General features: G+C 41.1%; 1 protein-coding gene across 2 annotated transcripts in view; it reads left to right on the top strand.

Annotated features, from left to right (window-relative positions):
- Positions 1-13,803, top strand: part of clybl (citrate lyase beta like) — a 68,534-nt gene extending 54,731 nt beyond the window's left edge. The window contains exons 1-7 of one of the 2 annotated variants that reach the window (XM_042221826.1): positions 378-891; positions 1,105-1,293; positions 5,844-5,945; positions 7,303-7,396; positions 8,043-8,210; positions 12,050-12,174; positions 13,356-13,803. In XM_042221826.1, the coding sequence (XP_042077760.1) occupies positions 862-891; positions 1,105-1,293; positions 5,844-5,945; positions 7,303-7,396; positions 8,043-8,210; positions 12,050-12,174; positions 13,356-13,451 (804 nt within the window). In that variant the 5' untranslated portion in view covers positions 378-861 and the 3' untranslated portion in view covers positions 13,452-13,803. Of the gene's footprint in view, positions 1-377; positions 892-1,104; positions 1,294-5,843; positions 5,946-7,302; positions 7,397-8,042; positions 8,211-12,049; positions 12,175-13,355 lie in introns of those variants that run through there. The other variant, XM_042221825.1, reaches the window with a different exon arrangement.
- The last annotated feature ends 3,511 nt before the right edge of the window (positions 13,804-17,314 follow it).

Below are 17,314 nucleotides of genomic sequence, written 5' to 3'. Positions count from 1 at the left end.
TCTGATACCGCATTTTATTGATGCTGGGAGGGTGTTTATAATATCACATACAGTTCTGCATTCCAGGAGATCAGAGCTAGGACTGGTTTAGTCCTTGTGACCCTTGAGAGTACCCCCTAAACTCATACAACTGAACCAAGGTTGACTCTTGTCCGCTTGAGTTTTTACAAGCGTTTGTGATATATGGGCTCAATATGTTATGTCTGTCTATATGTTCTCTTTTATGCGCACACTTATTTTAGTTGTCAGTCTGCTGATTATCACCCTGTTTAGATGCACTACTATATGCTCTGCGTGATCCAGGGAGTTACGTCACATGGCATCGTGCCACATTTGCCAGCATTTTTCGGTGCAATATTTGAATTACTTGAAATTTATTTCACGAGTTATCGGAACATTTTTGTGGTTCACCCAGCAATTGGCAGCAGGTTGAGTGTACATTTCTTAACATTTTGTTAGTGGTAGTCTTTGAATCAGGAGAAAAATCCCAGTATGAGAATTCCCAAACACACACACACATTTATACACAAGCACTCAAAGGCTCCAGCTTCTGATCTGAGCTGACAACTCCTAAGCCACCGTTTCCTCATGCTGCTTAACTCAGACCACATTTCTCCCACTGAGCCTCTCTGCTCTCCCTAGTCTGGCTTCTCTCCCCATTCCATCCATCTTTCTCTCCGTTCCTGTAGCCAGCATCTGGTTTGAATATTGCAGTGCGTGCTACTGTGTTACCGATAGAAGTAGGGAGTGTAGGCTTCTCTTTGATTTTTCATCATCTCTCTTCCTGCTCAGATCCTACAATGCCTATGTTGAGAGAACAAAGCTGAGTGTGCAGCTTCTGTTCTGACAAACTGGATATAGATGCACTACAGAGGAAAAAAGAGTGCAGATGTATGTTATGTTATTTTGGTTTTGTATTTTCATGCACGTTTAATGTTTCATTTTGAGCATTTTGTTTTAGTAGATAACTACTATAGCAATGATGAAATCTAACTGTACGTGCTTTCACCATGCAGAGTTTTTAATCTAACAATGTCACACACTTTCATTTTTTATTTTAAAACAACTATATGCTGCATATTCAAATCATGGTTTCTTTCACAGACAGAAGCCAGAGAAACTATTCCGAGGATGTTAGCGGAATTGGACCTGGGCCGTACAGAAAAGTGTGTGAGAGTGAACTCGGTGTCTAGTGGCTTGGCTGAGGCGGACCTGGAGGTAATTTTGAAGGCCAAGGTTCTCCCTCGTGCCATCATGTTGCCCAAAGTCGAGGACACACAGGAAGTGCAATGGGTGAGTGAAAAATCATCATCGTCATGTATAAATAACTGTTGTTTTTCAAAATCAAAATAGGCTCAAAGTCACAAGTTGAGTTTTTTTCTGAGCCTATAAAAAATGTATGAAAAAGTAAATAAATAAATAAAAAAACAACAGCAAAAAAACAGCTGCACTTAAAGTTCCCATTGCATTTCTTTCTTTGAACTCTGACAGTCTTTTAAAAAGCACTGGTGATCTTGCACAAACTCATGAAGTAAGAAGAAACCTCGGGAATCTTCAAAGCAGTCATAACAAGCTTTCCCGTTTCCAAGTAAAAGAGGGAATCGATCCCTGTCAGGGACAGACAGAGTGTTTTTCTTGGCTGCTGCTCAAGAAACAGATGACATTTCTTCGGTTTAACTTCAGAAGCCTGATAACTTTCTGTAAGAGCGCAATGGTGCCTTCTGCCTCTGGTGAACTCACGGAGGACTGCTGTGAACAGTGTCCTGTTGTGTCTAAGAACTGATTTAATCAAATGTAATACCCGATAGCCAAACCAGAATGCCTCAGATTCATTACTTTCTCTTATTCTTATACACCTTTAAATATAGCATGTTGCAAATGTTTACGCATGTGCAAACTTGCCAAAAAAGGCAGTGCAGTCGTGGTTAGGCTATCAAAAACTGAAGCCAGATATTAAAAAGGTTGATTCTCTGAAAAAGGTCGCTAAACTGAATTGATAAATCTAATATGAAGCAATAGTGTTAGATGTTTTCCTGGTATTGGCCCTACCTCTGCTTTCTATAGATTAAAGGTAGGGCCAATACCAGGAAAACAAACCAAGATGGCCAAGACCAGGAAAACAGATGTAGAGAAGTCAAGCCCAAAAAGTCAGCAGACATTGACATCATTAATGCAGACCTGTATGATCAGCTCCAGTCACATGCCAGGGTAAGCAAGATTTATTCCCAGTCTAATTACTGTTTGCATCGACATCATTTGCTGGCCTTCATTTTCATAAAAAAGGCACGGTGCTCGAACTACGTCTAAATGATTTTCTTGCTGTCACTTTGCATTGAGTACCCCAAGCAAGCAATGCAAAGTGGGGGATATAGCTTTTAAAGTAACATTTTTTTGGTCTCTACTATATCAAGCTGCATGTATTCAGAACAGTTACAGTTGATTAAACAAGTGCGACACGTTGTGAAGGTGTATGTCTAGTCTGCTTCTTTTTTTTTCTTTTTTCCTCTGTGTTATTACATACATGCACGCACGCACACATTTATGCTCATACTTGGTGTGAGGGAAGGAGCAGGAAGTTTTTAACTAGTGGCTTTAATTATAACATGTCTATTTCCTGCTGCCCTTTCTTTCTTGCAAGTATAATTGCTGACAGGTGTTCACTAATTCTCTCCCCTAGCTCCTTTCTCCCTTGGCTGCTTTTATTCACTTAAGAAAGTCTTTTTTTTTTTTTTTACTTTAAAAAAATCCACTTGTGTTGTTATGCTGTGACTCAGCCAACTTAGAAAGCTTTAAGTTGTGGATAACTGTGTTTATGTTATGTGGTGGGTTTTTTTAATATTAATGCAAAAACTTAAGTTAGCCCTTTATATTGTTACTGTACCCCCTGAGAGAAAAAGCCTGTAGGTAGCTTGCTTGTTTTAAGCATTTGATTTATTTGCCAGTATGATTTTTGCATCAGTTGGTGCATATGTACCCTTAGACAAAGTGAACTTGGTGGCACTCGATGAGGACCTGAGTCTTATCTTTATCCCATCCCTCCCAACTTTTTCAGTCTCTAGCGCTTTGTATTTTTTTTGTGCGTCTGTGTGCGCATTCATGTTCCTTGTGTTGTAAACAAGTGTCTGATTTTCTCCACTCTTGTAAGGCAGTGCAGTAAATCCCCTCACTTGTTTATTTTCCTCCCTTTTTATTGATATTAGCTCAGGAACCTCCAGACTGATTTGTCGCTAAAAGATGGACTTGCTTGTTTCTCTTTGTGTGGAAATCTTTTCCTCTGTCTTTCTCCTCTCCTCCGGCCCTTGTGTGACTGACAGGCCTTATTGGGCTGTAACAGGCGTAACTCTCTCCTTTGTTTGAATACAATTCTCACAAAGATTTCGGAGCCGTGTGCATTCTTTGCCCACCACACTATTTGGTGTGCACTGGGACCAAAAGAATCGCACCCTGTCCCGCTCCTCCTCCTCTGCTCCTCCTCCTGTCCCCTCCCCTCATCCCTTTCTCCGCTTCCCCTCTGTGAAATGAACACTTCAGCTGGCCGGAAACATTTAATCTGGCCCCCTTTTGAAGAAAATTAATTGAAACTTGTCCCACTATAGCCTCCTTTCTCTAGCTCTATCTCCCCCTCCTTCTCTTTTCATGATTGGGTGGCGAAATTATCAGAGGCCTTGTTTGCAGCAAGGCTTTGAATGAAGAGAAGAGGTGTTATTTCTTCTTTTAACGTTACTTCTTTTTTCCCTTTTTGGGCGGAATAACATTTTAAACAGGACCTAGTTTTAAGAGCCATTGATAGCTAATGGTTGCTGCACCCATCCGAGTACCAGTGAACAAGGACTGTAGTACCTCTTGTATGCAGTGTAAATCAGACCCTTAAAGTGTATAATAGCTGAGGAGGAGAATACAGCAGAAGGACATAAACATGTAATCAGAAAGCCTCGGAGGCTTTTCAGCCGGCGGTACTGCGTGGAGCTGTCATTTGTTTCCCTTTGGTGGAAACCAAACAGTCCACTCAGCCTTGTTAGGGTTTGCATGGCGCAGCGTTTTGGTGGTAATCTCCGTGTGTAATATCAGATAGGTTTCCCCACAACAGGCCATATCTATCTAGTTTCCTCTGTCACAGAAATAGGTTTATCTACACCCTCTTTTCACACTCCCTCTCGGACCCCCGCACCCCTTCCTGTGTTTGTGAAGGAGGGGGGGGGATATTATGCTAAGCCCCCAGCGTTAGTTTTTATGTTGCCATAGCAACCTTGCTCCCACAGGGTTGTGACCTCAGATGATTACAGTACAAAGCCTATTGGGTCTTGAAAACCTCTTTGAAGATGAAAAGACTTTGATGGTTTGTATTTATGCAAATCTCTCAGATATGATTTATCCAACTGAGATTGAATGGAGAGATGATTAAAATTGCCCCTATTTTTTGAAATCCTTCAATGGAGGCCCACTCTTTCAGTTTTGAGAACAAGAGTGGTGAGTGTGAGCGTGGGGGTTATTTTGCTCTTCGTTTAGAAAAATAGTAGCACCGTACCTGAGGTTATTTATAACCGTCCTTTCTTTTTTTTTTCCCCCCAGTGTGTCAAAGAGGAAGAAAACGGCATGGGGGGAGGGTGGGGGGGGGACATGGAGGTAGACATTTCTACTCTGAGCTTTTGCACTCTCTTCTTTTTTGTCTTTTTTTTTTGTCTGGCTTTGAAAGGAAATATCTGACGGAGGGGGCTTTTGTGTGTTTCCAGATGATAGATTTAGGAATTTGGGCTACCCCACTGGCAGTCCAGGGCTAGCTGTGAACTGGTCTGTTGGAAAAAATTGGAATGCTTTGGTCTTCAAAGAATTAAACTTGGTTTTAAAGGCCTACTTAGGTGAGCTTGCATATTAGCAGGAGTCGTGCAGGATAAAGGCCTCACCAAAATGTCACATCACACTCTGATTGTTGCTCCAGTCTCCCTGTTCCCTGCCATGGAGGAGGGACGCAAAACAGAATAATGTCACAGTAAAACACACTCAAAGACATCCTAAATCTTGTTTCTTCTCCCCTTTTCCGTATTTTGTTTCTTCTTTGGTTTTGCTGTGTGTGAGTGTGTGCGCATGTGCTGGGGCGTGCGTGTGCACATTTACATGTGTGCACACAGTCTCGGGGGAGCACATTCTGTAGTTGTGCAGAGCCTCTGAAAGAAGGTAGAGCAGAAGACTTCAGACGAAGGGGGGAACCCTGGTGATAATGTAAAATATTTCATTTCACTTGCTTTTGTTGCCGCTCTCCTGTGCTTGCTCTCTGCGCTATTTGAACCCTCATAGATGTGCCTCTGAATAAGGACCGAAATGGGAACAGTGCAAGTAATAAAGGTGTCAAGATTTGTATCAAAAGTGAGTTTTTGCACATTAAGATTTTTTTTTCTCTCCACCTTCTCTGTCTTATCCCACAGTGACTTTTGAAAGATGTGTCAAATCATTTACGATTGTTACTGCTGAATATTTTTTTTCCTTCCAGTTTTTAAAATCACACACACAACCACACAATCGCTCTGTGCCTCAGATTTCTCTTTCTGTTGCGTTTTCTCATTCGCTTAACTAATAGTGCGCTGAAAGTCCACTGAGGGTTGCAGCAGAGTAGATGCACAAATTATCCAAGAAATTGTAACTGGGTTTAAGATGATTATACATATGGAAATTCAATATTCCTATGGTAAGTGTTAAGACATGTATCGAATGCTCCAAATAAGCACAAATATCCTGTGTATTATCTTGTACAGGGTAGCGAGAGCAAATGAGTTTATTGCATTCGCTTCACAGAAACAGTGGGTTTTGTTAATGAGTGCACGAGCATGAAATGGTCCCCGTGTGCTTAGTTTGTTGACAGGTTTCAGCACCACTTGAAAGGATGGGCACTGACAGAACCCATTCGCCTCATCACCTTTGTGGAAACCGCTGTGGGCCTGCTCAATTTTAAGGTAAATTACAAACAACATCTCCCCCCTCCACACACAAAAAAAAAAGGAAAAAAAACTGCATGCGTAAGACATTTTTCTGTTTGTCCATTGTTCACTTTAGATTAAAGACTGCATCAGTGAGCAGAGAACCCCACATGTCTAAAATAAAAGGGATTCAAAGCTTTCAGACTGTCCCCCTCAAAACGAGCCTTTTGAGGCTTTTTTTTCTACCTCTCCGTCGCGTGTCCCTCTCTCTGACTGTCCTCTTCAGACACGCTGACATTTTTTAATTAGAACCATTTTAATATCGTCACAGTGCAAAAGTTCTTAATGATATTTCAGATAGCATCAAAGTGATTTTTTTTTTTTTTTTGGTAATAGTACATCACGACCTTCAGCTACACGAGAAAAGAGGGCACGGTTTGGGGCATTTGGGGAGAAACCAGCTGTCATTGCTTCTTCTGATTTGTCTTTTAGTTCTTCAGCCTAATTCTGGGACTGTGGTTGGAAGTATATGTGTTTTGGTGGCAGGGGGTGGCTCTGTGTGCTGTCTTGAGAACACCCTGTAATTTTTTTTTTTTTTGCCCAGACTGAACCCAGGGTTACAAGCATGAAAAAAAACTCGCTGTGGCACAGCTAGTGGTGAAATTAATTTGGAGGCCAACAAAAGCAGGAAACATGTTCATATTGTTTCACAGCCTTCGCCACAGACAATCGCATTCAAAAGGGTTTCTTTCTTTTTTAAAGTTTTACTTTCCCCCGTAATAATTGGAGCCATTAGTCTTTGCTTTTGTTGTTGTTGTTGTTTGATTTTTTTTTTTCAAATCTTTTTTGAAGAGCAATGAAATATAATTTGAAAAACTTTTTGTTTTCCTTTAGTAAAATAAAGCAGCTCCACGATGTGTTAGTGATTCGTGTTTTCTTAACACAAACTACTGTTCTGTTATATGCAAAAATGTAAACATTTAATCATTTCAATAAAAAAAACAGGAAACATTTAAGATTACCTTACAGGTTTTAAAAACTTTACTGCTTCAGTCTTAACAAATTAAACCTTGTGTAAAATAGCAGGGAGGCTTGATATGCAACTTTTCCTTAAGAGCCGCGAGCCAGGTGTCTGTTTACATACCTGCAGGTGGCACCTTTAGTGGGCTGGTATAATAATATGAGTCATTGAGGAAAGAAAGCTTGGAGTGTAATTGGGAGAGATAAATGATGTGTGTTATTATATTACCTTTATGTTAAAGATTTCAGAAAGAGTACTTAGGATAGTTTTGTGGTGACGAGTGTAAAATTAGGAGCATTTGTTACAGTTTAGCCTGTTTTCGTCTGTTTTACTTTAACCCATCTCAATCGGGCTGGTGTTTGTTCTTTCCAGGCGGTGTGTGAGGAAATTCGCTCGCTTTGTCCTAAGGTTGGTCTGCACCATGATGGCGTGGTGTTTGGCTCTGATGACTTCTGTGCAAGCATAGGTAGCTATTTCACATTCTGACACTGCTGACCCCAAATTCTCTTATTCTCCTCCTGGATTCATGGCAGAGAAGATCAATTTGTGTAAAATGCACAAGCTTAGTTGCTAGTCTTTAAATATAATGCATGTCACATGTTCTCAATTTTGAACACACAATTGCAGAACTGCAGGAAAAGGGAAGACATTTTTTTCCAGTCGAAATAAGGGATGATTTACAGACGTGGGATACCTAAGTGATAAATGTATAAATGTAAATGTGCTGGAACTCAAAGATCTAATTCACTGAATCAGGTCACATGAGTAAAAAAGGACATTGTGTCTAAATGATTATTCTTTGGTTTTTGTTTCTTATCATTAAACCCAATGAGTAGGTTTGTTTTAAAGGACAGAGTTAATGGGTAATGAAGCACAGAGACCAGTGGTTAATAATCCCAATCGACTGTTTGGCAGCAAGAATCAAAAATGACAGAATAAACCTTGATTTTTTTTTTATTACATAAAAGGATGTGTCAGTGTACTTTATGTAATACCTGCTGCTCATCGCCCATCACAGTTTCATCTAACCTACACCTACTTACAGATCAACAGCGTCTCTTTGAGATCTTGTCTGGCAAACTGTGCATGTGTCCTTGGACTTTTTTCATAAGGTGCCACACGGACCAAGGATGCCAGAGAGCTCCTTTATGCAAGGCAGAGGGTGGTTGTGACTGCCAAAGCCTTTGGGCTACAGGCTATTGACCTGGTCTACATTGACTACAAAGATGTGGAGGGGCTGAGGCAGCAGGCCAGAGAAGGCGCTCTCATGGGCTTCACAGGTAAAGTTTCTTGTTTCTTTATCTGAAATCTGCCCTTGTTCCTTCAAGTCATGACTTGAGACATCACATCTGTCACTGTGATTTACCTCTGCATTTGCTTCACATTGTTCTCATCTGTTGCTCTTAATTTATCTTCCTGAATATAGCATGGCAACGGGCATCCCTTACTTCCTGTTGCAAGCGGCATACAGGCAGTTCAGCTTTCACTCCCTCTGCCCTCTGTTACATGTGGGGGTTTTTTTGTTTTGTTTTTTTTCTCCAAATGAGAATGGGGAATGAACCAGCTGATAAATGCTTTAAAATGTTACATGAAACACTGGGAGGTGACAGAGCATCCTTTGGCTTTTCATTTGTTATTTATATACTTGTATTGCACACTGCAATGAAGATCTCACATTTCTTTTGTGCCTGTATGAATGGGTGTGTGTGCACTTGAGTATGTATAATTAAAAGGAGTTATTAGTGTGTGATAGTGTGTCTATAGCCAGGTCATGCTTTTTGTGTGTGCGTGTGTCTGTGTGTGTATGTGTGTGTAGCCCTGCAGACTGCCTGCAACAGACCACAGAAGGCAGGACAACCTGTTCCCACAGTGTGTTTTTGCAGGCACTGTTCTTGCAATCCTGCAAATAATTCTTTGATATTTTTGTACCATTTTTTAGATTTTAAAATCCAAAATATATGTAGCTTCCCCCCCCCCCGTGTGGTGTAGATCCACATAAACTAAGGCAACACATGACTGAATTTCATGGATTTGTAATGGCTAGGATTTTTTATTTTTTATTTTTTGCCCCAGTTTCAGATCATTTTAGCAGAACAGCATCGGACATTAGTCGCCAATCACACTGGGAAAAGATGGAGAAAAAATAAGCACTGGCACAAAAAGCGTAAATCCCTTTGTACACTCTTCTGAACATCTACTCGACACACACGTTACCTTGCACGTTATCAGTCTGGAGTTGAGCTTCTTTTGTTGCTTTTGATTTTTTGGTTTTGGTTGTCTCATACAGAAACCCTTCCAGGTGACCTCATTTGCCACCTCTATTCTCTGGTGCAGCATGTTTGTGTGCATGCTTTTGATTGTGTTTATCTCAGAATTACTCTATATTGCACTATAGCCAAGTGCCTTTTATTTTTATTTATATTTTACATTTTTCTTGTTTGTTTGTTTTAATTATGCTGCAATTTTACTCAGAATGTATATTATGTTTAGTACAGGGGTTCCTCACATTAGTACCATTATTAGACGTGTAATATACTGTTTTTGTTTAGTTGTTGGACTCGGCGTGATTCCAAGCAAACAGAGAATCAAAAGAAATCTGAAGTGTGGTTTACATGAAGCAAACGTTTTAAAAACGAATTAACAGAAACGGTCATTTGAAGAAATAAATGCTTTTGATTTGATATGGAGCAGAACTGTTTAAAGCAGTGGATTAGTGGCTTTCAAGCCATGGGCACTCTGTATAATCTTAGTTAGTAGCTATTACTGGCCCGAGTGTGCTTAAGCAATAATGCGGTGCAGCCAAAAGCTTCTACCTGTGCAGTAATTGACCTTGGCACTAACTAAGCCGCATACAGCACCCATTAGTGCTGAGCACGGAACACACTGTTCAAACGTAAACACTCGCTGCTGTTTACTGGTTAGCAGAAATTAAGCCAAACTCCTATGCAAATATATGTTGGGGAGGAATATCATCCGTTGAGTTCTTTATCAGTTCACTCTTTACTTTGTTAGCACTTATTTTTAATGCGCTATAAATCAGGTTCCTGTTAAGGCTCAGTGATCCCTGTGAAAATGTTTGCTGCTCAGAAACAGCACTGTTCCACAAATTCTCTGCTCTTAGGGACCACATTTCACTTCCATCCCTGGGACCCTGCCCATCATTCGCTTGAGAGCACTTTGCTAAATAGCAATCCTCCAATGAGATGCCAGCACCACATGGCAGGCCGGGATTGGCTGGAGGGCATGATTGATGTATTTTAGGAGAACCAATGGGTTGTCATTGAGGGCACCTGAGTCACCCTTGTCTGCTTCTTCGCTCTGTCATTCTCCCCTTGTCCTAAACAACCACACACACCCTCACACTGACGCAAATAGACACCCTCTCCGTATTATAAACCTGGTGGTTTTCTGTGTGGAAACATGCCCCCGTCTTCTGCCCAGAAGTAAAACAGGTGGCAGAGAAGGGTGTACACACACACACACTCGTCCTCCCTCACTTCTGATAGAAGGTAAACATACAGGCACAATGTTCCACTGAAAAATTATCACATAATATTTGCTTTCTACCTTTTTTTTATGTTGAAATGAATCAGACTAACTGCTGCAGTGGCATATGCGCAAACACATGCACACATGCACAAGCCTGCAGACATACAAGTACACATTCATACACAACTCCAGAGTGGCCTGGGGAGTCCTCGGGCTGTTTGTTCAACAGAAAATGGGCTGTCACAATCTCTGCTTCACACACTGAACCCCCATCAGCAGTCACTGGCAGTTCGCAAATACACACACACACAAACACACAGAATGGGTTTTTGAACATATTTTGTCATATGCACACTTTCCTAAAAGGTGTCTATTTATTACAAATGGCCGTTTATGAATTATGTGGGCTCATAAGTAATTGTTCGAGCGTTTAACGATGGCGTGTTGATTGTGCGAGCGCTGCGGGTTTGTCTAGGGTTAACCAGGGTGAGTGGAGCAGGATGAAGAGAGGGTTTCTCTCTCTCGCCTCGTCTCCCCTCCTTGCCTTTCCTCCTCTCTCCTGGGGCGAATTCCCCCCTCCTTGCTGCTGCCTGAGACAGAGAAAGAGAGAGAGACACTTTTCCTTTTTTTTTTTTTTTTTCTTAGCCCGTGCAGCACGCCCGCCCGCTCAGCCACCTTGAAGGATTTGTTGTTGGCGACAGTGCTAAGCCCTAAAGTGTCGAGTTCCTGCTGGCTGCCTCAGAGCCGCCGTTCTCACCCAGACGTTTCATAACCTTAACTTATCACTACAAGTTTGATCTGCAAATGTACATGGGATTATGTCTGTGGCGTTCACCCACATTTAACTGAGAGGAAGTGGGAGCGGGAAGGTGGGGGGATTGTGGCAGATGGAGCCAGAAAATCCATGTTGGGATTCTGTTTAAGATCAGTGTCATTGTGAAGCCAGGGTTGCTGGTCATATGGCATCCTAAAATTAAATATAGAAAAATGATACGTGTCAATTCAGACATTGGATTATTAACTGTTTCACTGTGGTTCTAAAATTAACACTTCATATACATTGCACTGTCTTATTTAGCCTTGTTTTTCCTTGTCAATTTCCAGTGATGTACTTACCTGTGTATGCCCACAAACTGTTCTTTCACAAACTGTTCTTTCATCAGTAAGTGTGTTTTTTTTAGATGACTTCTGTCACATAATGAAGTCTTACTAAGCATTTAGTGACATTTCTGCTTAACAGCAGGGCTGCAAGCAGAGCGGAGACACGTTTTATCTGTCATAATGCATAGCATCATCTGGCCCCGTTCAGCTTCCTGACTATCATCATTCTGAAACTTATACAATCCTCTCTTGCTTCTCCTCTCTCATTGCCTCTCGGCCTCAGTCCTTCCTAATTCTCAGCCTGCTTTTCTTTTTCTATCATCTTTGTGCAGCAGTTCACATGAAAATAAGCATTTTATCTAGTTTTAGTCGTGCATGAATTGTATTACTTCTATATCAACAAGTAAAAGCATTGTTTTTAGAACACATTCTTCTTCTTCTTTTTTTTTGGTTTCATTTGAAGGCACTGAAACCCCGCTGTTATAATTAGCACAGTTAATTTTCTTTTTGTGTGTGTGTTTCTCCGTAGGTAAGCAGGTTATCCACCCAGGGCAGGTCCAAGCTGTGCAAGAAGAGTTCTCCCCCAGCAAGGAGAGGGTCCAGTGGGCCAAAGAGCTCATTGCTGCTTTTGACCAACATCAGAAGGAGGGAAAGGTAATGTTAACATCCTTTGAGAAAAGTAAAACTGCATTTTTTTTCAGACTTTGAAAAGTCAGTGGAGTTTCTCTCTGATGGCAGTGTTTTGGTCTAAAATGTCTTAACATTTTTTCTCGTAGCTGATAAAATGTAAGTGTGAAGGTGATTTTATTAATTTGTTATAATTCATCAGCTCCATAGATGGGTGTGTCATTTGCCTTAAATGTAAATTTTTTTTTAACCCAAAATGTGACTCTGTATATTCTTCTTGGTTATCAGTTTGTTAGTATTCGCTCTTAATCGATTTTTTTAGCAACTGTATTCAAGCTGCAGCGACAATTGAATTCCATTTTTATTCTTTTATACAGTAATATTTTTTTGTGAATCATTCAGAAGATGCACTGACTGAAAACCTTTTTTATAAATGATGTAAGAGTATTTCAAGTGATCCCTCCCCCTTAAATGGTCGTGTCCAGGACAGTAAAATATCTGTGTCGACTGTCTGTTGACAGGTCCGGGGTCTTTCTCTGCTCTATCACTCAGACCGATCTTTTGTGATACACAATTTTTGTGATACACACCTCTGTAGTTCCAGAGAATACGTACTGTACACCCCTGGGTGACTCTCAGAGACAACATAGGAGGGTGGAGGGGTGGGGGGAGCTGGGCCAATTAAGTGTACAATATTATTGTTCCTAATTTAGTGCATGGTTGGATCCTGTGTGCTGAGCTCTGTGGTCTATCTGCTGAGGTAATACACAATCTGCCTACACCTCTCTCACTGCCAGGGCTGCTCCTACTAAGCATCGCCCGAGGGATTCATATCTTACCCATCCCTCTGCTGTGTATGCATGTGTACGTGTCTTTCTGTGTGTGAGAGGGGAGTGTGTACGTAATGGTTTGAATGGTGAGCAGGATTTCTCCCTTTGTCTTACAATGTGACAGGTGCTTGCCTTTCATAATCTTTACCTCCAGCCACTGACAACAATTTTGACTAAAGGTTTTTTTTTTTCTGCAGATTTTTTGTTTTGACTAATATGTCTGCTGCTAAATGTCAGTTTAAATAACACTCGAGGGTTATATTGTACGCGAGACATTCCGAGCATTCGTCATGCAAATCAGGATCAAATGTGTTTTATTGGGCACGTCTGATCTCATGTTTCTCTCTGTGTTCTCCCTTGTGTTGCAAACCTGTTCAGGGTGCGTTCACCTTCCTCGGCAGCATGATAGACATGCCCTCGCTGAAGCAGGCTCAGAACATAATAACACTCTCTGCCGCGGTGCCAAGGAAATAACACAACTGGTGAGAAGAAATGGCAGGAACCACACGACTAAACTGGGACGTGGAGGTCAAAGGAAACTGGAAAGGCTGCTGGTCTCGTGGCTAAAGTGACATTTCAAAAACTTTTCAGCCATCGTCTCATTGCTTCACAAAAATGCAGTGTGGAAACTGTGGATTTCATTTGTGATTTTTGGTTTTATTGAGGTTGATTTATGTAGCTTTTTTCCCTTTTAAAAAAAAAACTGTTGTTAATTTTGCTGCTGAGGTCCAATTCACATTGTTTTCAGCAATACCAACTCTGCAACTATCATGTGTCGACAGTATTTGCCTCTTAAAACTCACTTACAAGGACTATTGCCCTTGCAGCTTTCTTGGCATGCTCTGCAGTGTGTGTGTGTGTGTGTGTGTGTGTGTGTGTGTGTGTGTGTGTGTGTGTGTGTGTGTGTGTGTGGTGTTGGTGTGTGTGTTTGTGTGTGTGTGTGTGTGTGTGTGTGTGTGTGTGTGTGTGTGTGTGTGTGTGTGTGTGTGTGTGTGTGTGTGTGTGTCTGTGCTCTTCCTAGGTCATGATAAATGCTCTCCCATCTCCACGGTCCAGGCAGCTGGGCAAAAGGGTAAACAAACACAACAAGCCACTGTTGTGGATCTATTCATTGGGCCCCAGACTTCAAGTCAGGCCTCAGCCCCCTGTGCAGGGTCTGACTCACAAACATCAAAGTCCTGCTTGCTTTTTAAAAAAAGAAAAGAAAACACAGATGGAAGCAAATAAACTCACAATTTAGCTTTTTTTTTTGTATCATTCTCCTTAGTAATGGCATGCAGCTCTCTCTGTGACAGCTGTGAGCCTGTGGTTGATTGTGTGTTGATGGAGAAGGCGTGTGGCGTCAGGCTCACCATTAACTTCGACGAAAAAAGTACACAAGCTGGTAGCAGTAGTCTTTATATGAATCATTTATCTTGAGATTAAGGTGATCCGATATTAAATTGGCATCTAAGGAACTTTAATCTTATAAACAGCGAAACATAAAGATGAACTCGTTAGCGAGCGAGGCAGAGAAGTTTGTCTCATCACAAACAGAAGCATAAAGGGGCTTTGTGAAGTGCTTGTCCGTGTCTGACTTGCACAGACAGTGAAGTGGGTGTGATGTTAGAATGAGACAGATTAGTGGCCATGTTGCTCCAGCAGACCAGGACTGGGGCTTTGTCTCTCTCTGACTGTGGATAGGAGGATAATTGGGGGGGTGTTGAATGGTTAATAGTGCCATTGGTGACCATGGTAATGAAAGGCGCCATACCTCCTCTACCCCACCTCATCCACTTTCTGTCTCTCCCTCTCTCTCTCCATCTCTCTTTCTCTATCTCTATCTCTTACTGTATGATCTATTGTGTCTGGGGCAGGGTTGGTGTCTGTGCCAGGCCAGGCCCAGACAAAAAGATCGAAGCCACTCCTGGGTCCAGCCAAAGACCCTAACAGTAAGCTGTCTCTTTGGCATTTGGCCACATAATTTTTTCCCCACCCCTTCAGCTTGTGTGTGTGTGTGTGTGTGTGTGGTGTGTGTGTGTGTGTGTGTGTGTGTGTGTGTTGTGTGTGTGTGTGTGTATGTGTGTGTGTGTGTTGTTGTTGTTGTGTGTGTTGTCAACCAAATTATACCCTGAATTTGGTGAAAACACTGCTGCTGTTTGACTTCCACTAAATAAACCTCCTCCCCAAAATATTACTTAGGTAGAGTTATTTTGCGAGGCTTTGTAGGTCATTCAGAACAGATCTCGGGCGTCTTTATGCTCATCCTTGTGACAAAAACTATAGTAATTAAAAGAGATGAGTTCTTTTACCTCTGGGTTGCATTATGAGCTTTGATTATGGTGTAACTTTGTTTCAAAATCACTCAGTGGAGACTTTCATCAAACTTTGAAGTACTTTACTTTAACTTTTTAAACTTTTAGGTGTTTTGTTATTGATGCATTTTTGATCTGAGTGAGAATATTTTAAAAAGTTGCAGAAATAAAGATAAAGCAAATGAATAAAATGATTGACTGCCTAGACAGCGTCAGTCCCCACTTTATATAATGCTGAGTCTTAAATATTCCCTCCATCTGTATACTTTATCTTATGTATTCAGCAAACACACTTTGCTTTTAATGTGAAAGTATGCAGATGGATGAAATATTTAGTATACTTTAAATACATACATTGATTATTTTGATTAGTCAAGTTTTAGTTAGTTTTTTTGTAGCATTGCCGCCATTAATAAAATAACTGTTTAGAGCGCAGTAGAATGAGAGTCCAGCAATGACAGAGCGACCAGTCTGATGAGACAAGCTGGCTTTTCCAAGTTGCTCTGTGCCAACAGGTGTCCCCACAGACAGGAAGGCAGATTTCAGAGCAGAGGAAGCAGCACATGGCATCATGCAGAGACAAAGCAAAAAGGGCAGCTCGTCTGTGGCTGATCAGGAAATGATTTGGTCACTTTATGTTTTGAAAAAAAAAAAAGAGCACAACACCCTCTGAAGGTTAATGAGCCACATATAATATCATGCTTACCTTCCGCCCAATGATCTTGTTATTATTGGGTATTTTTTAATCCCCCCCCCCCCCCCCCCCCCCCCCCGCCCCTCCCCTCCTCGTCTACTGAAAGGTGAAACAAATGGTATCTTTGCACTTACTTAGACGACTTTCCAATTCCGTAACATTTGGAAATGGGGGGCAGGCAAAGTGAACGATGTAGGTGACATCTCTGTAGATTAGAGGAATGCATCCCTGTCTGCCTGTGTAATTCTACATGACATTTCTATTATGTGTGGAACTGATAAAATCTTCCCAGCTCGCTCGACTGTTGTATTTAAATACATCTCTCCGGTATTCCCAGAGAGATTAAATTACAATTAACACGATTATAACCTCACAAAATTGTGACGGGAATCAATTAGGCTGCAAGCAGTATTTCATAGCCCGGTAATGTGTTGGTCGAGATTGCTTTCATAAATAATGAGGGACAGCGCAGGCGGAGAAAATGCATGTATGCAAAACACTGTCAGAAGAAAATTAAAACGAAATGTTTTACATATTTTTCCATTAATCTAAATGGGACCCGTGTGGCAAAGATAGTTTTATTCTAATTCCCCAGCCCGGGGATGCCCAAATAATGACTTGATGTTTTAATAGACTTGTAATGACAATATATGACAAACTAATTGCAGCAGAAGATTATTCTAAAGCAATAAAATACCTCGTTATTGCGCTTGGCGCACAGTTTGAGAAGTGTAAAGCTATTAGCAAAAACGGCTTAAAAATAAGGTGTGCACAGCTGCTCAATATAGAAACATTTCGTTTACGATAATTAACTCTGTTTCAATATTTAGTAATATTGTTTTAAATAAATGAGGACATTTTCAAAGTGACTGCGATGGGCCGTGTTTCTACGAAACTGTGACGGCACTCTTACAGTCGCTTCTTAATTTTCATTATATCACTGCCCTCAGGCGCACAACCCCGCAAAAATGTTATCCCTTACCACGGACTGCTTATACAAAAAATAAATTATATATATATTTTTTAAAAGGGCTTTAAATAAAAAGAAATTACTTTCTTTTTAGGTATCATCATGGCCTTGCAGAAATACAATTTTCAGGTGTTTTTTCTTTTCTTTTTTAAGAGTAAAAATGTGGCACGTGTATTTGAACTGCAGGTTGTGTCAAGTCACACAGAAATGCTCTACCTTTACTTTGATTTAGGGTCTTTTTTCTTTTAATATCAGCTGCTGTATTCTGAATGGTCTGCCTGCTTGGCAGCGTCCACACAATCTTCACTAACTCGTTCTTGGCGGAACCTTTTAAATTTCTCCCACTGATGGCAGGGGCATGTCCACTCTTCTTCGTCTG

This window comes from Haplochromis burtoni, unplaced genomic scaffold (genome assembly GCF_018398535.1).
Source record: "Haplochromis burtoni strain Fernald_Lab_line unplaced genomic scaffold, NCSU_Asbu1 Contig_75, whole genome shotgun sequence".
NCBI classification, from domain to species: domain Eukaryota; kingdom Metazoa; phylum Chordata; class Actinopteri; order Cichliformes; family Cichlidae; genus Haplochromis; species Haplochromis burtoni.
This window is presented reverse-complemented; position numbering and strand designations above follow the sequence as displayed.